Below are 27,947 nucleotides of genomic sequence, written 5' to 3'. Positions count from 1 at the left end.
GGAAAAAGAGAAAAAAAGAAAGGACAGGGAAAGAAAGAGGAAAAGAAAGGAAATCTATTTAAATCTGAATTTGATACAGCAAGTTTTATTTGATTTTACTCATCGTTAGGAATGATATGTGCTGGTAAATGCTTAACAATCAGCTCTCTGAGGGAAATTATGCATATACAATATAATGCATTTTATATATATTATTATTTTTACTGATACAAGATGTGTGGAAGTAAAACATTATATAGTATTTCTAACCTCAAAATATATAAGCAAAATAGATAAGTAACCTCAAAAGCATAGATAAGAGTAAGATTTAACAACATTATTAAAGAGTGATGAGTTTTGAGTATTTTTTACCCGTGATTTTAATGTTCCTGATTTAACTGTAAGTTTATATAATTTAATTTTTAATAATGACTGTATTCAACAACCTGCTCACAAAATTTTTCAAATTTAACAATTGGCTATTCTAAGCTGGTACATTTCAACTCCCAACACAACACTGAGTAAGAAGAAACGCAAGTAGGTCATAGAAAACAAACAATTATACAATTTTAATGAATTCTGGTTATTATTAGGTATAAGAAATACATGACTGGGAAGAATCCAGGATCCTCTGACACACTGTCAGAATGGAAAACAAAACAATTAGCTGATATCTGAATATCTGTAGTGATGATCCTATAGTTCCCACTATCTAGGTCTCCTATCTCAAGATTCATACAGAATAAACTACACTCCTGATATGGAACTTTTAGATTGGATCAGATCATAATAGTTGCATGCATATTTGCAACTTTCAGACTGGCAAATCTATACTTAGTTAACACTCGGCACTTGACTCCCTGGCCTCACTCTTTTTCATTCTATTTCAAGTTGTATATGTCTCTCTCCTGGTAGAATGCAAATTCTTTGGAGGGGAGAGTTCAGTACTGGATTATCCAAAAAGCATTTTAAAGCTTGTGCTTAGGGAGCCAGGAAAGCAGAAACACCAAGACACAGCCTTCTGAAAAGAATTATTCAACATTTCAAAGTATGCATTAAAGTAGTATGCACAAGAAAAATCAGCAGTTCATTGTATTTTCTTACATTTATGTTATTGTTTATTTCAATACTGTTTTCAATCTTAATTATATATATGAGATGATGGGTGAGGTAGGAGTTGGAATGGAGAACCGTAATCATTTTTGTAATTAAAAGGTTTTAATTCAGCTTCAGTTTTTCATTTTTATGTCACCCCTCAATTCTCTAGCAATAGTTTGGCTTTGGACATAGACAGCATTTAATCTATATTTATCAAATACATATAAAATTAAAGTATCGGCCATGAATGCTATACAAAGACTAAGAATATACTCTTAGGCTGCCATTTTAGAAGTTGGTAGAGATTCTTTAACACAAGCTTCTTCAAAGTGTGAAACTGTCAAAAATTTCAACGTCAATGACTCCCTAATATACAATTTAAAACTTCAAAATTATATCAAAATATAATTTACATTAAGATATTTTTGTCTAAGAATACCAAATTCCCATATCAGAAAGCCAAACTAAAATCCTCAGCTACTATGGATTCTTCATAACTAGAAACAACATCTAATTCACATTTTCCTTGTGTTATTGAATGCAACATGAGGTCATGCTTTTCCTACAAAATTTGCATAGGAGGCTAAAGGAGATACTGATAGAATAATCATAACGTAATGCAGAATAAGAAATAAAAGCAAGATGAGAGCTGACTCTTTGATGGAACTGATAGTAATTCGGTAAAGAGTATCAGAGAAATTCAGGCAGTATTTAAAATAGTTGAATAGGAATAATAAAGAGGTATACTATAGTGCTAGCTTTGATTACGTTTCCAAAGACTTTTGGAAGCGTCCTTTTGTTGGCTCTTTCTCTTCTTTCTACCTCTTAAATTTTGACATTTCCCAAGACTCTGTCCTAGGCTGCCTTCTTTTTATATTCTATTCTTTTCACTATTCTCATGGCTCCAGCTACCTCCTAGATATCTATAGATCCCAAATCCAAATATTCAGTTTTGTGTTTCTTTTTTTTAAATTAATTTTTATTGGAGTATAGCTGCTTTACAATGTTGTGTTAGTTTCTTCTGTACAGCAAAGTGAATCAGTTATACGTACACATATGTCCCCTCTTTTTTAGATTTCCTTCCCATTTAGGTCACACAAAGCATTGAATAGAGTTCCCTGTGCTATACAGTAGGTTCTCATTAGTTATCTCTTTTATACATAGTAGTGTATATATGTCAATCCCAATCTCCCAATTCATCCCACCCCATCCTTCCGCCCTTGGTATCCATAAGTTTGTGGATACCAAATCTGTGTCTTTATTTCTGCTTTGCAAATAAGTTCATCTTTGCTGGGAAAACTGGACAGCTACATGTAAAAGAATTAAATTAGAACACTCCCTAACACCATACACAAAAATAAACTCAAAATGGATTAAAGACCTAAATGTCAGGACGGACAGTATAAAACTCTTAGAGGAAAACATAGGCAGAACACTCCTTGACATAAATTGCAGCAAGATCTTTTCTGACCCACCTCCTAGAGTAATGAAAATAAAAACAAAAATAAACAAATGGGACCTAATGAAACTTAAAATCTTTTGTACAGCAAAGGAAACCATAAGCAAAATGAAAAGACAACCCTCAGAATGGGAGAAAATATTTGCAAATGAAGCAACGGACAAAGGATTAATCTCCAAAATATACAAACAGCTCATGCAGCTCAGTATCAAAAAAACAAACAACCCAATAAAAAAATGGGCGGAAGACCTAAATAGACATTTCTCTAAAGAAGACATACAGATGGCCAATAAAAATGTGAAAAGATGCTCAACATGACTAATTATTAGAGAAGTGCAAATCAAAACTACAATGAGGTATCACCTCACACCGGTCAGAACGGCCGTCATCAAAAAATCTACAAACAATAAATGCTGGAGAGGAGGTGGAGAAAAGGGAGCCCTCCTACACTGTTGGTGGGAATGTAAACTGGTACAGCCACTATGGGGAACAGTATGGAGGTTTCTTAAAAAACTAAAAATAGTTTTTAGTTTGACCATATGACCCAGCAATCCCACTTCTTGACATATACCCAGAGAAAATTAGTTATTGTGTTTCTATTAAGCACTGGTACTATTTTCAGCTGGCTGCTTGACATCTAGGTTTTCTATAGAAACCTCAGACTCAGTATAGCAAAACTAATATCAACATCCACTCCATCAAGCCTCCTCCTTTGCCTGTACTCCTTCTCTGTTAATAATAATTCCATTCTCCAAACTAGTCATCCAAGTTGAAAACCTCAGAGGCATCCTGACTCCTTCCCCTTCCTCACCATTTCTATTTAATCATTCACAAAGTTCTATTTAGCACTCTTTACAACTGCTTTAGGAAGGACTCCATCTCTTATCTGGACAATTCCATATGTATTCTTAATTACTCTGCCTACCTGCCCCTGGCGCTTCACTGTTCTAATCTATCCATGACAAAGCTTCCTGAGTTACCTTTTCGTAACACAGACCTGATTACACCATCCCTTACTTTTAATAATTCAGTGGCTTCTCATGCCCTTCTGAATAAAGATTAAATATTTTCTAAGAAAGATAAAGTCCTTACAATCTAACATATCGGCTTCATCTGCCAATGTTACCCAACTCATATTCTACACTCCAGTTGCTGAACTTCTCAAATGCCACGTTCATTTGCAATTCTAGCTGTTATTTACATGTAAAATTCTCTTCATGAAAGCCACTGCAAATTGCAACTCCTTCATAAGCCAGCTCAAGTTTTCCAATCCCCTTAACAGCTAATAATTTCAAAAGCATTTGTACGTAGTTTAACCTGAGCATCTGTGAATATATGTTTTGTGCCCTACATTATTCTATGAACAACTAGAGCAGAGATTACCCATTTTATTTATCCTTGCATTCCCAATATTTTAATGTAGCAGTGGAGGGGCTTGACATATTTACCTTAAAAGGAAATAACAGATGGTTAAAAATACCACATCTTCTCTTTAGACAATATCAACCTCTGGGTAGACAAAACTTTAGGAGTTGTCCTACGTACCAGGCCACTAACATTCTAGAAATTTACCTCACGTGTATTCAACAATTATTAAGTGCCTACTACGTGCTATCCCCAGGGGGTGGGGTGCGGGTGGAGGGTGGGAAATGACAATAAAAAAATGAATGAGACATAGACATGAAAACCAGAAGGAGTCAGAAAAAGATGGGTTAAAAATTCACTGCCCTTGAAATCTAAGGCAAATATTAGATCCAAAACTCAACTAGATAAAATTGAAATCCTAGCTCTACATAAAGATTATCTATTGCCAAGTACCACTTGCTACAATAGTTGTGAAACAATCACATCAAATGGAATACATTTTAAAACCTAAACTAAGAAAACGGTGCACTGTAAAGAAGATACAAGAGAAATATCAAATAGGCAAGTATAAACTTGATTTCTATTCTTGTTCTGCAGGAATTTTCTGTGAGAACTAGGATAAATCACGTAACCCTCCCTGGGCCTCATTTTCTCCTCAGTCAAATGGAAATGAGAATAATATCTATCCTACCTACTCCACAGGCTACTAAAAAGCAAGGGACCCAAGAGATGTGCAAATGTCCTGACAAAGAACACAAATTCACTTTATAAATATAAGGTAAGGTTTCAGTTACTATAATTATGAAACATGTTTGAATGGTTCTTCACAAAGCATAAAGGTGGCACGTCTTTTATTATGTTTGCTTATTTCTGCTGAAGGTAAAATCATGTTCCTCACAAATTTAAAAGCTAGAAGTATGTGATGGAAACCATCTCTAAGGTAGACAAAGCCCACAATTTAAAATTCATTTATTCCTTCACTCATTAATTCAGTCTGTCAACAAATACATACTGAGCATCAACCACAAACAGAACATTAACAAAAATTATGTGAGGTGTTACAAAAGATTAAACAATATATGAAATGGCCTACCCTTAAGACGCTTAAGGTCTAAGAGATTTTCAGAGACATACTGATATGCGTATATATCTACTGGAACAAAGAATATACACATGTATATACAAACACATATATTAAGGGACATTTTAAAATTAATACTCATTTCATATATGACTTATAAGATGTATGTGTAAATAAATATATAAACATGAACAATGAATACTACAGCTCATTAAGCAAAGAGCTGTAGGATTCCTCAGGTCATAGCTATAGCTACAAAAATACAAATACAAAGTATGCAAAGACACTTTTTGCCATTAGTCCTTTCAGCCATGCGTGGAAAAGAATTATCTTCAAAGACAAACAAAAAAAGTAGTTAGATATGTTAACATACATACGTGTGGGAGGAGAGTATAGAGACAGTTCTATCTGTTTTATAATGTAAATCAGCAGAAATATAAAGCCCAGAGACTGAAAGGAAAAAAGGGATCCTCCTATCCCCACAATAGCAAGCACCATGGCAATTAAGAAAGTGTTTGTTCATAAAACTCTCAAAATCTTTATGTGGTAAAATCTGTATAAAATTTCCAAGTTAGGAAAGAGTTGAGGGAATTTTTTAAATGTTCTATATTATGCAGTTAAAAATAAGTCAGTGTCTCAGTAGGAAGATGTCTACACCAAATACATTGCTTCTTGGAGTTAGTTATATTTGAATTAATTTCCATATCACAATTCCTAACCACATTCATCAGTAACTCACTGTGTGTTATTTGCGGCTTACCGTTTATTTGGATCCTTTATCAAGAGCCCTGAAAGCAATGATTTTGCATCTGAAGAGAGTGTTCGAGGAAATTTAATGTCTTCCATTAGAATTAGTTCAAAAAGTTTCTCATGATCCTGGTTGTAGAAAGGTAACCTCCCGCACATCATTTCATACATGACAACCCCAAGGCCCCACCAATCCACGGCTCGGCCATAGTCATTATCTTCTAACACCTAAAAGTGAAACCAGTAAAAGATCAATTTTTACACGTTAGCTTTTAAAGTATTATTTATAAAACATAAGATTTTTACATAACCTAGGTAGGCTATTCTGAGATCTTGACATTTAAATTATGAAGTATCCTACAAAAGATATAAATCACACCAAATATGTGAAATGTTCAATATATATCCAGAAATGACTGGGTACCAAAAAAGGTATTGCAACAGATTCTAAGTAAGTGAATGTATGAGTGCCCTAAGGATCAAATGAAAACTATTTGCATATTTTCATTTAGGCCTACTTAATTTTTCATTCTGGTTCCACTAACATGGACTTTAAGTAACAACTTAGAGCTAAACTGTGCTGATTATAGAGAACATAATGTGTCTACCACATTCTTGTACTGAGAAGAACCAACTACTACAAATCAAACAGTGAAAGATAGGAATAAACAAATGCAATGTACTAGAGAAGAGTCCAGGGCATGACAACCATGAAAATAAATATAAAAACTTTTGGAGGCCCCTACATGTATAAACTCAGGAAATATTTAAGCAACAGGTGAATATAAAGATTTACTGTTTGGGTTGTAATAAACTTTAGTATCCAAAGTTTAACTACCTCACAACAATTTCTATTAAACACAAACAATAAAAATTATGGACTCAATATTTGTAGGGTATATGACCTTAAATTTATTTCCCAAAACACATTACGTGTAAAATAAATTTAGTAAGAAACAATACGCAAGTATAAGTTAGGCTATGTTAGAACAACCTGTTCAAACTGAAACGTGATGACGTGCCATTTGTCCCAGAAAGGTAAAATTTGATTTACCCTTCTACTGCATATGTTCCTCATCCAATGGAATTTTCTTTATCTATTTGGATCTTTCAATATTTTATTTTAAGATACTATATTTGAATAATCTTAAAGCTTACTTTATCTGATCCTCTTAGCTTTGGGATAAACAGATCAAGAAAACCATATACATGAAATTAATCAATCAAAAAAATCTTATAATTGATGACATTGGAGAGAATTTGATACAGAACAAAGTAGTACTCATGTTTTAAACTTTCTTAGTTTGAGCTAAGTAAGTATGTTGTTGAAGATTACGCCTATGTGACTTTTATTTAAAATTTAACTAATAATTTCGTAAAACGCACATAATATTTTTGACAGCTACACTATGATTACTATAAATACTATGAAAGGCACTTTGGTAGACAGGGTATTTAAAGGTGGAGAATTAAATTTTAAGGAAAAAACTATGTTACCTAAAGATCTATTTAACAGTGTTTTCAAATGCTACGAAAAGATTGTTTTCTTCCAGTTTTACCAAGACATAATTGACATACAGCTTGATAACTGATATACAGCATTGTGTAAGTTTAAGGTATACAGCATAATGATTTAACTTATATACATCATGAAATGATTACTATAATAACTTTAATGAACATCTATCATCTCATACAGAAACAGAATTAAAGAATTAGAAAAAAATTTTTTTCCTTGTGATGAGAACTCAGGGTTTACTCTCTTAACAACTTTCATATGTAACATACAGCATGTTAACCATATTTATCATATTGTACATTACATCCCTAGTATTAATTCAATTGTATCATTGTTCCGTGGCTAAAGACAACTAGAAACTGCATTGGCAATATATAAACATAAGTCCAGTTTCTAAATTTTTCCAAAACCCTTTTGTAAATAACAAACTAAGCAAGATGTTTTTGGGGAAAACAATAAATTCTAGTTTCTATCTTTAGCCAAAAATATTTAAAATTTCTACTTGTTTGAAATGAGTAATATGAGAACATACAGAAAACAAGAAACAACTTGAAGTAGAAGGAATTCTACTTGTGTACTTAAAGGAAATACTGTATATATAATTTTTAAATACCAGTGACTTTTGAATCTCTCCCACATCCAATTAGTAGAATGTACTGTTTGTAGGCCTTTATCTAATAGATGCAAGATTTTACCTAATAACAAAATTTTTTAAATCTAAGTAACCTTTTACTGCATTCCTACAACAGCAACAAAACAGTGGTACATACAATAAAGAGCCAAATGTAGCTTTTAACCTCTTTTTTCATAAAACCATAAAAAGCATAAAAGCTGGATTAACTGCCTCCCGAACCCACATTTCACCAGCCGGGTTCTCATCCCCAGCTGGCAAAACTGGCAATCCTTTATTTTTGTTTAAATACCTGGTTTGCAGCCAGAAGGGAAAGTGAGTACATAAAAAAAGGGTTTTATTTTTGAAGAGAAATAAGCAACTGAAAAATAAAACTGCATTGTAAAAAAATGTGCTTGATAAAATAAAATATATTTTATTTAGCTTTGTAAAACGAACACTGATTCTCAAGATATGCGGTTTTGCTTTTGAACATACGAGCTTTCATTGAAATATACATACATAATGCTACAATTAGAGCTGTTTGCTGTATTACTTTGTACTAAACAAATCTGATGTAATGTATTATCTTACTGACATGTAAAACTTAGGCAATGTTGAGGAGAAAATACCCCAACAACTCAGCCAGGCCTCTTTATCTAAGTCTTTGCTATCAATTAAAAAGAAAGATTTCTGTTCAACTCCTACCTCAAGACAGCTAGAAGATGAAATACACAAGAAATAAAAATAAAAGTGATTATAATATTCTACATGTGGCTATATAATAAAAAACATGTTACCACTGTTCATACAACGGCTTTTCTCTCTCCTTATATCTAAATTATTTCAAAATACAATACTTGGAAATAATGTAGAAATTCCAGAGTGAAATTAAAATCCACAGCCTAGTAATATATAAAATTTACATTCTTTAACCTAAGAGTTGCAATTCCTTCTGGTTACCTCTGACGATTTTTTTTTCCCTAGCAAAAAGGCTAATCTACTTCATGGTTATCATGAGGGTTGATCCAACCAGTAGGATAAATGGCAATGTAGAGGTACAACAATGGTAAGTTACATTTCAACTCCATTAAAACGCAATTTATCATATAATCTAGATATAAATGCAGGTCAAAACCTGCTCCTAAAGAAATAATCCACTGAAAGACTTATCCTGAAGAATTAAACTAAAGACAGTGTCTCTTTTCCGTGAAATCAATGTCACTAATGTTTAAACTAAAATCAACTTTAAATATGAATGCAGACATTTAGTATTTCCTTCTACACCTACTGTCCTCTGTAACCATAGATATAGCTTCACTTTATAAGCACATTTAACACAAATGCCCAAACAGAGATAAAGAACAAGTGGGGATTTGGAACACTAAAAGAATGTAAATGTTAAAAAATGACAAGAGGTCATATCAATAAACACCCCAACAGAGCACAAGCTCTAGGAAAAAAAGCTTAGTTTCAATGTTTCCACTAGAAGCCAGAGATTGCTTCACTTTATGATATAATAAAATCTAAGACTCGAGGAAGTCACAGCAGGTTATCAATTACTATTAAATGTTCTGGCAATATTGATTAATATTTGATAACATTTAATGTAGATACTTCTACTTATCAAAACCCAGATGAGTTTAAAAAATCACCATGAACAGCTCTTGAATGGTTACTAATTTCAAAGGATGACATTAAATAATAAATTATATATTTTAAAATGATACCATCAATTAAAGTTCCCAATGTAAATATTTGGCTACTGGGTACTTTCAAAAAACATACTGATTTCAATATTCTTTTACCAATTAAGATTTACTGGGAAGCTGAAGGAACACCTTCCTCAGCTTGTTCGCCAGGCCACACAATGCACTAAGGCAAGCAGTTATGAGGAGGCTATGTATGCCCTGGAGTGGCTTACTGCTCAATCAATAATCCTGACAGAACAGATGGGGGAAAAATTAAACATCTAAACAAACTGTCTGTACACCTATGTTGTGAAACTAAACTGCGAACTTGGATGAACCAATTTACCGCTAATTCAAAAACATTTTTTTCTGGTAACCTTATATTTCAGGTAACTTATATGTGTGTTTTATATATAAACACACATTTATATACTTTATAATTTACAGAAATCCTTTAATATTCCTAACATCACAGGAATTTGCTAAAAAATGAACTACAAATCTTCTAATTCAGATTCTAAAATGTATTGCAGCTTCAGTAGAACTATATATTTCATAAGAATTATGAATTCCATGGTTTATTGGTATTTTCATCATAAATATACATTCTCTATCCAGTTTTCAACCACTCTAATGATTCTAAAGAGACTGAAACTGTAAGTGCCATTTGTTCTGAATTAAGATGCTGTAAGCTTTATGGCTACCTCCTAGCATGCAGACACAAGTACTTGCATGCAGCTAACATCGTACTTTCAAAAGCATTCTCTGCCTAGAACAGGCAACATTCCTGATAAGGAGAAAAGCTAAATGGATACAATATTGGTGATTAAATCATACTTACGCATATCTTCCAGAGATTTCTATACTTCCGTTTTATCTTGAAGCAACAAACAATATGGGATTCTAAGAAACTGGGTTTTTGTAACCAAAGTAAAAATGGCCATTGTAAAACACTATAGGTAATCACTAGTGTTCCCAGTTAGGGTTAGTTTTGTATATGTTCTTATGTTGCAGAGAATTTAAAATTAAACTCTGTGCTTAAATCAGGATCATTCCAAAGTACTGAATGCAAATATTCTGATTGTTAAAACCAAAAGACTATATAACACTGAAAAGAACTTAGGTGAAAAATAGCTACTATAAAAACTGACAGAACTCTAGGGAAGTAAAAGCTGCTACTTATAAATGTTGAGAGACATTAACATTGAACTAAAAATATCATTTTTGTTCATATTTAAACAATATCCAATTTGGGGACAAAATGAGATTTTTTTTTACTATGAAATTTTTTTAATTGAAATATAGTTGATTTACAATGTTGTGTTAGTTTCAGGTGTATAGCAAAATGGAATGTTTTTTAATATTATCCAGAAACAGTATGAACAGTCAGTCAACTCACGACAGAATTTCTTAAATATAAATTCTAACTATAAAGCAGACAACTTCTGTCTGAACTAATCACTGTGCTCATTTACTTAATTTTCCCCTTAATATTGGTGATGAGACCTTTTCAGAACCATCAGGAAGATGACGGTTTTCAAAAACACCTCAAGAGGATAATTGTTACATGAATCATTAACAATTAAATAAAATATTAGGAATGTATACAGTTTGGGGAAAGCTACTAAAATAACTTTTAATTTTTACAAAAAGCTTAGAATTTGAGATTTAGTTTCATAATCTGTAAGAACCAGTAGAATTTTGTCCAAGGGTATGCAAAATGCAAATATGTGTGCTACTATTTTTATCTATAGATGAAATGTACAAACATATATAACTTTAACCTCATTCATTTATTTTAAGATCCCCTAAAGATAATATTGATAGAGCCCATAAAATTGTCTTTTTCATTTATTCTTTGTTGTATTTAAAATAAATAAATAAAATTCCATTTAGTACTCTTAAATCAAGTTTGGTTCTAACTACTCCCCCCATGTACACTACCCTCCATACTACAAACTACCTTCACCCTTAATTTACATGATTCTCTCAACCCATTCTGAAGAAGTTATTGTATCCTTTTGGCCTTTCATTTACATAGAATTTAATTTCCATCTGTGCTATTATCTATATAGAATCACAATGACTTTAAGCAAATCTTTCTATCAAAATAGTTATCAAGGACTTCCCTGGTGGCGCAGTGGTTAAGAATCCGCCTGCCAATTCAGGGACATGGGTTCAAGCCCTGGTCCAGGAAGATCCCACATGCCGCGGAGCAACTAAACCCATGCACCACAACTACTGAGCCTGCACTCTAGAGCCCGCGTGCCACAACTACTGAAGCCCTCATGCCTAGAGCCCATGCTCTGCAACAAGACAAGTCACTGCAATGAGAAGCCCACGCACCACAACGAAGAGTAGCCCCCGCTCACCACAGCTAGAGAAAGCCCATGCGCAGCAATGGAGACCCAATGGAACCAAAAATAAATAAATAAATAAAATAAATTTAAAAAATAGTTATAAAAATATTCTTGTCTATTTCAGATATTGTCAAAATACATATTATAAAAGATATTAAGGCTAGTAGGCTTCAAAAGAAAAGTGAATAAAATGATACCAAGTAAATGTTTTCCAAAAATGAGGTTCTGAAAACTAGGAATACATCAAAAAATCCATTTTCAGCCACTGAAAAACAGTATTTTACACATATGAAATAAAATTATATACACTTTTTTCCTGAACAGCAAACACAACTAGATACTATGTATTTCCCAACAATCAAGTCATTTTTTGCAATCTTTTTGTTAGTTCTAACTTGATTATCAAATAATTTTTATTTTTACACTATTACAGAAGTGCATTTCTCTAGGTTTCCAAAACCACCTTATTCAACCTTCCCCATCTGTCACCATCTGCTTCTTTTTAGCATGTACTTTTTGTGTGATCACATAAGCATGTGAAAAATAACTAACATTCAGATGATTATCTGCTGGTACATTTGAGGACTGGGCATAATAAAAGTGAACTGCCAAAACGTACTTAACACTTTTAATTTTGTTGGGTCTTGCATGTAAGCTACATTTGATTTTCAAACTGTTTTACAGTTGGAAAGTTGATCAGGTACTGCTAACTCAAGAGCAAAGCTGAGACTCTAAATAATTAGCACTGCATAAAAGGATGGTTTGGATTCAATGAGAGCCAAGTCAAATAATAAAATTTAACAGTAAGATTTTATATGTGATTTCTAATTTCTTTATAATTTCTAGGCATGAAAATATAGTAAAGATTATGAAAACAAAATCCCCTCAAAATATCTTATAGTCCATAATATATGGCAGGTAAAATTTATTTCCTTCTAATACAAGAAAGAGCAAAAACACTTTAAAACTGTATACACTAATGCATTTTTAGAGATGTAGCACACTAAATGTATAGTTTATATGCCTGCTAGGACTATATCTCTGCAACCTCTTTTAAAAAAGACACGATTTTTTCCCTTTAATAATAAAGGTCTATAATTCTTCATCAAAAGAAGAGAACAAATACTTTAAAAATACCCTTTTTTCAACAAATGGCATTTTTATACTATAAAACTTTTCTTTTCCTGGTGGTCTTTGCCACAAGAGAAAACTTAAGCTCATTTAAAACTAAAGTTTATTTAAAAATCAGCTATGAGCCTGAGATATAGTACAGTTAATATATCAGCTTTGAACCGATTTCTAACAGTCTTTTTGAAGTATCTTTTAAATACCCTTCAACCATCTTTAAACAGCAAAGCATTACTACCAGATTAAAAGTTTAGGGACGTCCCTGGCGGTCCAGTGGTTAGGACTCTGTGCTTCCACTGCAGGGGGCACGAGTTCGATCCCTGGTCGGGGAACTAACATCCCCCATGCCGTGCAGTGCAGCCAAAAAAAACCACAAACAAACAGAAAAAAAAAAACAAAAGAAAACAAAAAACAGTTTAAAAGGTAAAGGATGCCACTGCTAGATGAATGATAGGTTGCAGAAAGATCTCTCCATAATGGGTAAACAAGTCTTCTATAAGAAGAGGAGAAGGGAAAATATTGACAATGAGCCCTTCAAAAGAGAAGCAGTGCTCAGGCACATATTCCAAGTCTGATAAACAGCTACTAATCAAGAAAAGTCTGGCATTAATAATGGTATGAACTAGAAATTGCAAGGTTCAAAGAAAGTGAGAGATACCATCTGAAGTAAAGGGAAGAGGCTAGTTTCTTGCCAATCCCTCTCTAACTCTGACCATCTATATCTGATCACATTATTGCCCTGCTCTTAGTTCAAAAGTGATTTTTCCTTGTCCATGAGATCAAATCTAAACTCTTTTGCATTCTGATCCCAATCTATGTGTCCAGCCTCCTCTCAGTCTGCTCCCTCTTTACTGTCACCAGACCCTCCCACCACCCTTCCTTTTCCTTTCACCACGCTGTAAATAATTCTAGTAAAGCAATTATTTTCTTGCACAGTAATGATTATTTTCCATATCCTATCACCTTACAAAATATAGCAAGCTACTTGAGGACAAAAACCATTTCTTACGATCTTTGTATTCCCAGCACCTAACAGAATGCATGATACCTAATAAATATTCAATAAATATTTCTTTAATGAATGAATGAGTGCTCTTCAGTGAAATGGTCCATATCAGAGATCAGAAAAAAGGACTTAAATTCTTGTTTTTAAAAGTAAGAGTATAACACAAAGTTACCCTGATTTAATAAAATGCAGTGTTGGACACAAACACTTAGAATATAAAAATATAACTGCATGAGAAGTTAATTGTTTCAAGATTTGTCATCCTCAGATAGTAACCACAATGCTCATTCTCCCCTGTAAAAACAAGGTGTCAAGATTTTAATTATGAATCAACATCTCTCAGTCATGGGGTATATAAACTTCTTCTGAAGACCAGACTTCTGTAATATTTTTTTAAAAGGTATACAGAAAGGTGTTCTTACGTGTCTTTAAAAAGAAATTGACAATTCCTTGTGAATTGTAAACTTTCTATTTAGAAACAACTGGACTCTTCCTGCATTAAATTCTTGGTTTTGTTCTTCAGTTGATGACATTTGCATATAAAACAATATCTTTGTTTCTTAGGAGATCATCTGCTTCTGAAATGAGATGTATTTATCTTCTACAGAAATAATTTCCCCTAATCATGACATAACTAATTTTGTTATTCTAAATATGGGATATCATCAGCCATGGTAAATGTATAGCAAGGGCAATTGGAACTCCAGAGAAACAAAGATTTTGTTTTTCATGACATTCACAAAAACAATCCTATTCTAGAAAATGTAATCTTGTATTTAAATAAACAAGAAACAACATTTCTAAATTTTTACCTAATTCCAGATTTCATAGCAGAAAAAATATTATTTTTGGCAGCCCTTGATAAAATAATATTTGGAAATTGACTGTGAAAAATACTGCTAATATTTCAAATTACTAGCATTTATTTACAGTAACTCAACATTCTTGAAATGTAAATTTAATCTCTAACTGAAAAGAACTATTGTAATAATAAACTGGCATTAGTTACTATATGTATAGGAATGCTAGTATCATTCTGAATGTATTCTTATTTCCTAATTCTTTTGATTACCTTTTGCTGTTAGCATTTACAAAGCATCTATTTTAAAAATGACAATTATTTACATCTATAAGTGGCCTTGAAATAGTGACTTTTTGGGGCCATGGTGTGTGTGGTTAAAAAAGTAAAAATAGGCTTTATAAGATGAACCTAGTTAGAATCCTGATTCTATCTCTACCACCTCCTAGCTGTGCACAGTAAGTCCCCTACATACGAACAAGTTCCATTCCAAGAGTGTGTTTGTAAGTCCAACAAAGTTAGATTAGGTACCCAACTAACACAATTGGCTACATAGTACTGTACTGTAATAGGTTTACGATAGTTTTCACACAAATAATACATACAAAACAAGCAAACACAAAAAATAAAGAAAACATTTTTAATCTTACAGTACAGTATTTTGAAAATACGGTAGTACAGTACAACAGGTGGCATACAGGGGCTGGCATCGAGTGAACAGGCAAGAAGAGTTACTGACTGGAGGAGGGAGAAGAGGTGGGAGATGGTAGAGCCGAAGGATCGTCAGCAATAGGAGACGAGGGCAAGCTGCAACTTCACTCACACCTGACATTGATGGAACATGTGTTTGCATCTTTTAAAGTTCGCAACTTGAAGATTCGTATGTAGGGGACTTACTGTACAGATTACATTAGAAAAATTCTGATCCTCAGTTCCCTCACCTTTAAAAAAATAGGTTTCCTATCACAACAGTTTATTCCAAATATGCAATGTACATATACAGCATGTGGCACATAATACATGTTCAATAAATAGTTATCTTCATCCATCAAAGATTAATGCCTCCCTATTTGGCTCTAGCCACACTAACCTTGTTGGAGTTTGAGGGAAGAACTGAACTTGTTCTGCCTCACAGTTTTTATACTAGCTGCTCTCTGTGTTTGGAAAGCTCTTCCAATCTATTTTTACAATAGTTGCCTCTTAGCATTCAGGTCTCTGATTAAACCTCTCTTTCCCTGAACATTCTATCTGTAGAAGATTATATTTTCCAAAGACAGTTGTAACAGTATCTCCCATCTCACATGCTCTTTTACAATGTAGAGGTGGGGTCTATGTTACTACCCCTTAAATATGTGTAGGCTTAGGAATTCTAAACCAATAAGCATATGACAGAAATGATGTGCAGTTCCTGAAACAAAGCCATAAAAGGGGATTCACAGAGAAATGTTCATAGCAGCATTATCAGCCAAAACCTGGAAGCAACCCAAATGTCCATCAGCTGCTGAATGGATAAATAAAATGTGTTTATGTTCATACAATAGAATACTATTTGGCCATAAAAAGGAATGAAGTATCAATAACATGCTGAAGCATGGATGAATCTTGAAAACATACTAAGTAAAAGAAGCCAGACACAAGAGGCCACATATTGTATGATTCCATTTATATGAAATGCCCAGAACAAGCACATCTATAGAGACAGAAAGTAGATTAGTAGTTGTCTGGGATGAGGGGATTTAGGGGAGGAACTAATGTGTACGGGGTTTCTTTGTTGTAGTGATGAAAATATTCTGGAATTAGACAGTGGTGATGATTGCACAAATGTGAACATACTAAAAACCACTACTGTGTACTTTAAAAGGTAGAATTTATGGTATGTGATAATAAAATTTTAAAAATATACTATGAAGAGAAACTTTCAAAAAACGAATGAAACATTTCTTCATGGTTTGCTAGGTTTTAAAAAAATGGAAGCAGTTTCTAAACTGTTCCCTAGGATGTTCACTTTTAGAACCCACAGCCAAAATAGTTTGGCTACCCTAAAGCCACCAGTATGAGGAAACCAGGCCACTTGGAGAAGCTGAGGCTTTTGAGAGCCCTGTAATGTACCAGTTGAGAGCCAGCATTAACTGTCAGACGCAGAAAGAGGGGAGCTTCCAGATTCCAGCCTCCAGCCAGAGTCACCCCCTGCTGTGCCCCACGTACCATGGAGCAGTTATTCCTGCTGTCCTGACTCAGAACCTTCAATCACATAAAATGGTTAGGTTTTGCAGTGGTCTGTTTTGTAGTAATAGTAATGAGAACACTACCTAACACATCCACCACACCACAACCTCCCTTTATCTAGCTTCTTTTCCTTCATGACATGACACATCTTCATCGCATGACATTGTTATATATATTTTTTTATTCTGTCTCCCTCCACCAGAAGTGAGTTCCCTGAGAGCAGGGTCCTTTGTGTCTTGTTCGTATAAACACACCACCCAGAAAAATACCCAGTATATAGTAAATGAATAATATATAATTGTTTGAATAAACAAATTAATGAATTAGTATGGAATCCTCAGCATGGGGAGGGCACTAGTTGAAGCTTGCTTTGGTTTGGCATGATTTCCAAAATATAGTTACTGTCATTTCATTAACTCTCCCAATGAAATACTTCCCAATAATTAAGTATGAAAACCCGCACTATTACAAATACAAATTATCACTGTTTCTTTGTTTCTAAGGAAAATCCAAGACGGTTTATAAAACTGTTCACAATCTTGCTGTAGTCATTCAATTATTCTATTTTAATAAATGAAAGAAAATAGGCATAATCAAGAAATAAAACACACATGGCCAAGAAATAAAAATGGACTTTATTGTAGTTACCAGTATCCTTGTACTTATATAGTTTATAAAGTTTAACTTATATATATTTTTGCCCTAGAATACCATGTTGAACAAGTGGGAGCAAAACAGATTTGATTCATGTTGAAATCCAGGTCAAAGTAGTAGACACTGCTATTTTTTTAATGCTTAAATGGTTTACTTTGTAAAACATTATATCAGTGTTATTTTTTTCTATGAATGGAAACATAGCCTACCTCTGGTGCCAGATATTCTGGTGTACCACAGAACGTCTTCATGGTGGCTGCATCTGTGATCCCTTCTTTGCAAAGTCCAAAATCTGTAATTTTTATGTGGCCATCTTTATCCAGCATCAAATTCTCCAACTGTGTAGTAAGAAAGATAACATAATTTGTTCTATAGTCTTCAAAAATAGGAAAATACTGTTTTGAAAAATAATTGAATGTTGAGTAAGATATTTTGGAAAGAGGACACAGAGTTAATAGAACTTTTCAAAGACAAACCCTGTAGCTTCCTAACTCATGTGTAAAAAGAAACATTTTATCAAATACTTCACAATAATAAATTGATTTTTAAACCCATAGGAGTAAGAGCTGTTATTGCATAAGTTCTGAGAAGTAAAGCCTAATTAACTTCCCAAAGCAAACATCAATCCTCTTTTTTCCTGTTTAAAATAAATTGTGATCTAAACAATCCCAAAGAGACAAGCATCTTCTTCTGGATATATGCAGATGGTTTTCAACCATTTCATTTGGGAGTCTAGTGCTACGATAAAATATTCACTTACAGAAATGTTACTTTGGTGGTGGTTATAAATCAAACCTAAATCTTGTTTTGTAAGGTAAGGCAATATCCTCTTTTACAGTTCTTTGTAATAAAGAACTACCAACCCTTTTACACATAAAAAGAGTATGAAAGTCAAACATGCAACAGTTAATGAAAACATATAGCACAGGTATTATAAAGTTGGAATCTCTTTGAATCCATTAATACAAAAAGAACAATCTTGAAGACATAATGCAGAAGACCTAACGCAGAAATGCATGCACAAAAAACACATGAAAAAAAATAGTAGCATGGGCTTCCCTGGTGGCGCAGTTGTTGAGAGTCCGCCTGCCAATGCAGGGGACATGGGTTCGTGCTCCGGTCCGGGAAGATCCCACATGCCGTGGAGTGGCTGGGCCCGTGAGCCATGGCCGCTGAGCCTGTGCATCCGGAGCCTGTGCTCCGCAACGGGAGAGGCCACAACAGTGAGAGGCCCACATACCACAAAAAAAAAAAAAAAAAAAAATAGTAGCAGGATGAATGACAATTAACTTACTTAAGGAGTAGATCATTATTCTACTCCTTAACATGATGATGTATGAAAGTGCCTACCCAAACTCTGAAGTCAGGATCAAATTCAAAATAGAACTCCATATAAGAACATAAACAGACAACAATCATACAAAATGTGATGGCGGTATACTCTGTCATATTATCCAATGTCTTATAAACCAGAGACTAAATACAGTTAAGCAAGCTCAGAGTACACATAAGTCCTTAAGTATAGAACTTAAATGTGCTACCCAACTGAACTCAATGCTCAATATGTTTCGTGCACTGCATAGACTTCAGAGAAGTGAGTCTGTTTTTGACTTGTCTACAGAGAGATGAATGAACCCTAAATATATTGCTAAACCTTTCAAAAATGAAAGTTCTCTTATTTTATCTAAATTCAGAGAGATTGCATCTTCCTCATGATTCTCTACTAACTGGACCCCAAAATCAAACCCAATTTGCACAAATGGCAGTAAGTCCTAAATAGGGAAAACAATCAGGAACGTCAAGAATCTGTCTACTTCTCTTTCTGCCTTGAAAACCCTTCTCTTCTTTCTGCTTCTGATTTTCTCCCCTTTTTCCTTCTCTTTCAAACAACACTCTCTTCTTCCTCCTGCTCCTACCTTGCCATAACAAGAAAGAGAAGTATACACTGGAGTGTCTGTTGTTTTGTTGAATGAAAATATATATGCTCTTTTCTTAACTTTTAAAAATATGCTTATTGTTCTAACATATGAATACATCATAACATATAAAAGCAAACCAAATTAAGTTCTTAAAATACTATATCTTTTATAATACACAAAAATTCTTACAAAAATGTCAAATAATACATAATAATATTGAATAAAATGTGTTTGGTGTATATTATGTCAATTCGCTTTATATGCTTTACATGCAAAGTGAAACATGATAGTATGCGCTAATGTGCTAATTCTCCACATTCTGACGAGACTATTTTGAAGTGGATACAGAAGTATCAAAACATATAAATACTGTTTTTAATACCAATAAGTACATACATTTTTTAAAATCCCGATTCATACCTAATTCTCTAATCTCATATCTCATTTCCAAGATACCAAGGGTTGAGGGATGAGGAATGAAATGAGATGCAAGGACAGGGTTTGAGTGAAGAATAGGAACAGGATGAAAGTGACTGAGAGCCCCAGTTTACCTAGAACTGAGGGGGGCTCCCAGGATTCAGGACTTTAAAGTTCTACAACTGGGGAAGTTCTAGGCAAAACAGGACAGTTGATCATTCTACTTGTTTTATAAATCAGCTTAATTACAATGATATAGTCAGAAATAAGGTCAGCCTACAGGATGACTGTGAGAGATGGGGTAAAGGTCACCATAATGGGGATAAGGTAGCATATTGCATAGGAGGCAGTAGAGAGCAATGTGCATAAGATTATGGAGTCAAGTCAGAGAACTTAAACGTAAATTCAAGTTTTATCTCTTACTGTGTAACCTATTGACATCTATGTGCCTCAACTTCATCTATAACACAGAGTAAATAACAGTAACGATCCAATGTGATTGTTTTGAGAATTAAATGAGATACTGAATGTAGAACTTAATCAATAAATGTATTGATCATTTACTAAACATGGAGAGTTTAATGGCTGATTCATAATTTATCAAAATGGTGTGTGCTCTTCTATACAAGAGCAAAGTTCAGAAATGGAACCCTATAAAACACTTTTGTCAGCTCGGTGACTTCAATAAAAACACTTTTTTTTTTTTTTTTTTTTTGCGGTACGTGGGCCTCTCACTGTTGCGGCCTCTCCCATTGCGGAGCACAGGCTCGGGATGCGCAGGCTCAGCGGCCATGGGTCATGGGCCCAGCCGCTCCGCGGCATGTGGGATCTTCCCGCACCGGGGCACGAACCCGTGTCCCCTGCATCGGCAGGCGGATTCTCAACCACTGCGCCACCAGGGAAGCCCAAAAAAACACTTTTTAATATGCAACAATTTCTTTTGAATGAACAACAAAACAAATATTTTACAATTTTTGAGCCAGTTACTTTATAATAGTGTCCACCTTCTTCCATCAATTATTTTTCTTCTCTCACCAACCTGAAATGTCATTTTGCTGAGCATGAATGACAAAAACAACTTGTCCATCAGTATGAACAACAGCCAGAGATACATCACCTTAAAAAAATGATATCCCCAAATCTAATCTTGTATAATGATAAATTGGGGCTAATTAAATATCCAGTCTGGTTTAAAAAATAATAATTTTATGCAAATGCATAACAAAGTTTTCATAAAATATAAGAACGATCAGTGTTATGATTCACAAATGTGAAGGATGCACAGAATCACCTGGTAATCTTTCCAAAGCAGATCAAAGGCTTAGATATATCAAAAACACCTGGAAATCACTTCCTTAGTGCATTTGACACTAACATAAAGAAGATTTCATCAAACATTTTTAGGGACCCTTCCACTGTGTAAAGGAGGAATAAAAATATTTACAAATCACCTTTCTTTGGTTCTCTCTCCTAAATCTAATGCTTTCCTTCTTCCTTTTCTTAACCATAAAAGGAAAAATGCATACACTGTAACTGACTGTTCAGGTACTCTCTATTATAAGACTTTATATGCATCTGTTTTATTTCCACTGTCAGTCTTAGCATCTGGAATTGAGAGCAGGGCATTATGTTTATGCTTAATGGATGCATCTACCAGCAAAAGCAATGTATGAAGTTAAATAGGAAGTCTGAAAGAAAAGATTATATATTCAAATCTGGGTAATGCTTACAATTTGTATCAGAGGGTTGCTTGTTATCTAATAGTTCATATTTTGAGGAGACAAAAATATTAAACATCCTAGAGTTTCCATTTAAAAACGGCAACATTTTTTACCCAGTTGAATCGGACAGGCATTATTTGACAGAGGATCTTGATTTGGTAGATTTTGAAATCTTTTTTCCTCTGTGCTTTGTGAACAAGAAACTATAGCAAGAAAACACTATGCTCCTTTTTCTGCTCTTGCTGGTGCCTAGAATAAAATTAAATTCTTCCTATTAGAAAGTTTAAGAGTTTTTAACTTTTAAGCTTTTAAAAGCTTTCTAATATACAATTCATATATATTCTAATATCTATCTATGATAAATATACACACACATATATATATATATATCTTTTAGGTATCATTTTAATTAAATGGCTGACACTTTGTGATTAAACAAAGGAATGATAATAGCAGTTCCTAAGCGCTCTGACAACTACTGTAGCAATACCAAAAACAAGACCCTTCACTCACTCTTACAAACCCTTTTTAGCACAGTTACATCAGTATCAAGACTGCCTTAGGCTCAAGAATATAATAAGAAATTCCTCCCCTGCACACTGCATATTTAGGTTTATGGGTATCCAAGTTGCAAATGTCACATGGCTGACCTGCAGGAACTTAATGACCATGGAATTAAGACAGTGTGTTGAAATGCTGAAAGGAAAACTTTGAACCTTCCTAAGATGAAAAGAATTCACAATATACAACAGCAGAGATCCCATCTAGGTTGGGGTTTAAAAAATACTACATTTAATAATTTACTACACTTGAGTAACATAGCCCAATAGTATAAGTTAACGTTAGAGGTGGAAGGGGTTCTTAGTAGCAGTGGCTTAAATTATAAAAGAGGGAATCCAGAGTGACTGGTTAGAAGTGGGAGTTAGAGGATGTGTCTTGAGACTCTGTATGTAAAGTAAGCACAGTTTCATTCAGACCGCTGGTTTATTTAGGAGCTGAGGAAGATTGGGAGGGCTGTGATATAAGGCTCTCTGAAACCACCACTTTGTGCCATCACTGAGTCTTAGAAATTATCTAAATCTATCTGGCAGTTTCTCACGTTAACAATGTAAGTGGTTAAATTAACCATTAAATTCTCTGATTAGGTAGAAAACAAGATTAGATTTTCCACAAGTAGAATACAGTAGCAATTTACGCATTTTCTTGCCCCTCCCCCTGTCATAAACTCTTGGGAGAAACGAATTCATTTTTAGAAATATTTATTTATTTTTGGCTGTGTTGGGTCTTTGCTGCTGTGCACAGGATTTCTCTAGTTGCGGCGAGCGGGGTCTACTCTTCGCTGCGGTGCACAGGCTTCTCATTGCAGTGGCTTCTCTTGTTGTGGAGCACGGGCTCTAGGTGCGTGGGCTTCAGTAGTTGTGGCACATGCGCTTAGTTGCTCCGCAGCATGCGGGATCCTCCCAGACCAGGGATAGAACCCGTGTCCCCTACATAGGCAGGCGGATTCTTAACCACTACGCCACCAGGGAAGTCCCAGAAATTAATTCTTAATGAAATTCCAGTATCAGTACCTTTGCAAATGTCCCTAGTTCAGCCTGTTCTATCCTTGGATGGCCATGGTCATTGAAAAGAAAGGTTATATTGAATACTTACAAAAACAAGAGCTAAGCAGAAAAGAAGTTTTCAAAAAAACTTAGGAGAGATTTCTTCAAATTTTTATGCTATCATAAAGCAATAACAGTTTTTCCTAAGTAATCACAAAGAATTTGGGTCCTTACTGATGCAAAATTTAATATCATGACATGTATTGATAAATTATGCAAACTAACTTTTTAAACTACAACAAAAGTTGCAATAATTTATCTGTTGCTGTGAACACCAATTTATTAGGAACTATGAACTGATAAAATGTCTTAAATTAACTTGCACATGAAATTAGGCTTTGCCTCTAATGATGAATGGGTCAGTGGCAAACAGGTACTGATTTACTTGAGAGGTGCAGCTACCGTAAGTATCTCAAATGGATTTGTATTTGAATAAACACAAGGTTACTAGTAAGGAGAAGACAGAGACCAATCTGAGACAAATCAAAGTGGGTACCTAAATCAGTTTTTGATAATGCTATTTTGAATATATTTTGTATAAATATATTTAAAACATTCCTTCTCTTATCTTTGGCAGCTTTATTCAAATTTTAGATTTACAAAGATCTCCTAGAATTAATCCAATGAATTCCCCCACCTAAAGTTCATTTCATCTCTAGAAAGGCAGAATGGTGTAATAAAAAGAACATTATACCTGGAGCTAGGATTCATGGAATCCAATAATCTTGACTATGTCAGCAACTTAGTCCATTACTTTGAGTAAATCCCTTACTAGGCTTCTAGTCTTCAATGAGCTCAGCTGTAAACTATGGGTCAGCTCTAAATTTCTACGACTCTACCTAAAGATCTCATTCTATCATGTGCAATATGGATACAAACAACACGTATAAATTTTGAATGTCTGACTTCTTACATTATCCATTCTTCTCGGTGTATGTTCCATGGATTCTGTCCAATGCTATACATTTACTTAGACCTTTAACTTAAGGTTATATTAAAAAGTAAATAAATTTAGAGAGCAGAGACCACTTAATTGTCTAATAAAGTTAGTGGTCTGTTTATATGGTAACTACATGGCTGGTATTCATATACAAAGTATTAGCACTGTGGCTTAATAAATTTAGTCTAATTTCATCATCAGAAAGGATGGAGCAACAAAACTCATTAAATGAACTTCAATGTACCAATATGTTGATTCATTAATGAGAAATGATCAATGGAGATACTGACCAAAACCATCCCAATTATATCATTCCTTAATCAATGCTAGCAATCAAGTGAGTATTCTTCTGTTTCTTTAGACTAATAATTCCATCTTCCAGCTTTAAGCATTTTGGATACATTACTAAGTACTTCAAAATTATTCTCCTTTTCTTAAATCTAGGAAATCCTCCTCCTTCTCCCTACAAACAGAATTCATAAAATATAAAGAGGGAATGGTGGGGGGGAGTAGATCAGGCAGAGAAGAGTTAACTACTTCTAAGTAAATTTGGAAATGCTATATAACTTATGTTTTATCATACCGTATAACTAAATTCTTTTTTAAAACTCTGGATTCAAGACATTTAAACATTATAGGATTATTTGGCCATTCAGACATCAGATATAGGGATGCTGAATTCTGCCACTCCTGGCTATAAAAAGCTGCAGGCTAAATATAATCATATTGTTGATTCATATCCATCTCTGGTCTATTTGGGCACTTAGTTGATCATCCCTGATATAGATATAGTTGCATAGTTCATTTTTCCTAAAAACAGAATTTTATAGCTTCTTTAATCAATAATATGTTAAGAAATAAAACAATAAAGAAGATGTGGCACATATATACAATGGAATATTACTCAGCCATAAAAAGAAACGAAACTGAGTTATTTGTAGTGAGGTGGATGGACCTAGAGTCTGTCATACAGAGTGAAGTAAGTCAGAAAGAGAAAAAATACCATACGCTAACACATATACATGGAATCTAAAAAAAAAAAAAAAAAAAGGTGCTGAAGAACCTAGGGGCAGGATAGGAATAAAGATGCAGACATAGAGAATGGACTTGGAATTGAGGACATAGGGAGGGGGAAAGGTAAGCTGGGATGAAATGAGAGAGTGGCATGGACATATATACACGACCAAATGTAAAACGATAGCTAGTGGGAAGCAGTCACATAGCACAGGGAGATCAGCTCGGTGCTTTGTGACCACCTAGAGGGATAGGATAGGGAGGGTGGGAGGGAGACGCAAGAGGGAGGAGATACGGGGATATATGTATATGTATGGCTGATTCACTTTGTTATAAAGCAGAAACTAACACACCATTGTAGAGCAATTATACTCCAATAAAGATGTTAAAAAAATACATACTATATTTCACTGTCATCATGTAAAATAATATTTTTTGAGATAGTTACTTCTTAGGGATCATTCATAATACAAATATATATGATAGCAACATCTTAAAATAACTTAGACAACTGCTTAAATAATTAGATAACTTAAGAATCACAGGTGTTTAAAAAGGAGTGAATGGGAGTGAGGGGATAATTGTGATTTCTCTTATGTGCTATAATATGTAAATATATACCTTATTTCATAGAAACAGAATTTCATAAAAGACTAGTATAACTTCTATCTCTACAAATCATATTTTAAATGAACTAGTACTTGATAAATAAAGCAATTCTGTGTCAGATTTTAATAGGTCAAGATTATCATATGATTTACTTTTTAAGAAAGTAAGATTGTCACATTTAGAACTTGTTCAGAGTGTGTCATGGTACAAATTTCCTTAATATGACCAATCTAATTCAAAACAGTGTCACGAGAATTACTGCTATCTTTTATGAGTTACTCCGGGGGTCAGCAAAATATGGCTTGTAGGTGAAATCTTGCCTACTGCCTGTTTTTGTAATTAAAGTTTTACTGGAACACAGCCAGACACGCTCATTTACATATTGTCTGTGGCTGCTTTCACCCTACAACAGCAGCACTGAGGAGTTGTAAAAGACACTGTAAGAGCAGCAAAGCCTAAAATATTTACTATCTGGCCTTCACAGAAATCACAGAAATCCCTGAGCTATTCTGAGGGTCTTAACAGAAAGAAACTTAGAGAAATAAAGTCACTATTACTGATAAAACAAATACAGTGCTTTTCAAAATGGAAATTAAACAAATTGATAAAAGGCTATATTAAAATGCTTCAGGTATTTAAACCCACTAAAAATTTAATACCAAATCAAATATTTTCCCAAGTAATCTTATTTATTATAAAAATTTCTTCATAATACATCACAGGATGTTAGAATATAATAATGAAATTTATTTTAAAATGTCACTTGCAAAGTTACTTGACTTATAATCAGATGTTTAACATTACTCATTACACTTTCAGAAAAATGAAACTATTATTGATAGATCATATTTGATCAGAGCAGTCAAGAAGAACTTATTTAGCATGTCAAAAACTCGGACATAAAACTACTACACATTTATCAGTGAATGAAATTTCCTGTCAAATACAGTGAACCAAATTCTTAAACAGAGTGGTTTTATTTCCCAACTAAATCTGCTTTTCTCCAAACTGTGTAACTTTGTGATTACTTTGTGTTTGTCCCTACAGCCTCTGCAAAAACAAATTCTGATTACTTTTCTTTTTTACCTTGAGATCACGGTACACAATCTTTCCGGAATGTAGATAGTCCAAGGCAGAGACAATTTCTGCACCATAGAAACGTGTGCGGTCCTCAGAGAACACCCTCTCTCTCGACAAATGGAAAAACAGCTGCAGGGTAAACAGCAGGGACAGGATTGTAATAATTACTGATTTAGTGGGGGAAATTAACACAAACATAAAACACCTCTCATCACCATATTGTGATGATAGATAGTGTACTCTCAGCGGACACTGAGCAGTCTTAGACAGCAGCTGGCTTATCTTTTCCAGGTTTCCAAGGGGAGACTGCGAGCTGTTAAATCAGCACTTTAATCAATATACCAATCTTGTTTAAGGCATTCTGCTTGCTACCCATTTAACCTTCAGTTACCAGAGGAAAAAGTATGCATCATCAGATTACCTCTCCCCCTCAGTATACTGTTGCTTCACTCTTTCAAGGATTAGGTATTGAGACTTTATTAAAATAAATGCACATAAGCATAGATGGAATATTTCGACTTAATTATCTGAGTTACACTTGATTTCAAAGAAAGGACTGCTGATTTGTGGAACCTTATTTATGTGAACTTGTTAAATTCTACAACTCTTGATTCATCATGATACCTCTAGAAATGCTTTCAATGTTTAAATCCATGTTTTCTGCAATGAGAAACTGTGAGGCTTTACATTTTCAATTTATGTTAGTAATGCCCAAAATGGACTGAGAAGCTCCCATTATTCCCCTAATAGTTCTCAATGCATACTCTTCCTATTTCAATAATAATTAACTATGACACCAATCTTTTCTCATGTAATCACTTAAAACTATAAGCCCATCCATTTCCTGTTAACAACAGTCAACAAATATTTATTGGGTTCTCACTGTGGTCAAGCATCCAGCTCTCCATTTAGACAGCCTCT

General features: G+C 34.0%; 1 protein-coding gene across 4 annotated transcripts in view; it reads right to left on the bottom strand.

Annotated features, from left to right (window-relative positions):
• Positions 1–27,947, bottom strand: part of AKT3 (AKT serine/threonine kinase 3) — a 384,805-nt gene that overhangs the window by 78,062 nt on the left and 278,796 nt on the right. For all 4 annotated transcript variants that reach the window (XM_082834471.1, XM_082834473.1, XM_082834470.1 and 1 more), the window contains 3 exons: positions 27,033–27,155; positions 17,932–18,060; positions 5,743–5,957 (listed from right to left, as the gene is read on the bottom strand). In XM_082834471.1, coding sequence (XP_082690597.1) covers positions 5,743–5,957; positions 17,932–18,060; positions 27,033–27,155 — 467 coding nt within the window. The remainder of the gene's footprint in view (positions 1–5,742; positions 5,958–17,931; positions 18,061–27,032; positions 27,156–27,947) is intronic.

Source organism: Leucopleurus acutus (genome assembly GCF_964270905.1).
Source record: "Leucopleurus acutus genome assembly, chromosome: 2".
Lineage (NCBI taxonomy): Eukaryota > Metazoa > Chordata > Mammalia > Artiodactyla > Delphinidae > Leucopleurus > Leucopleurus acutus.
This window is presented reverse-complemented; position numbering and strand designations above follow the sequence as displayed.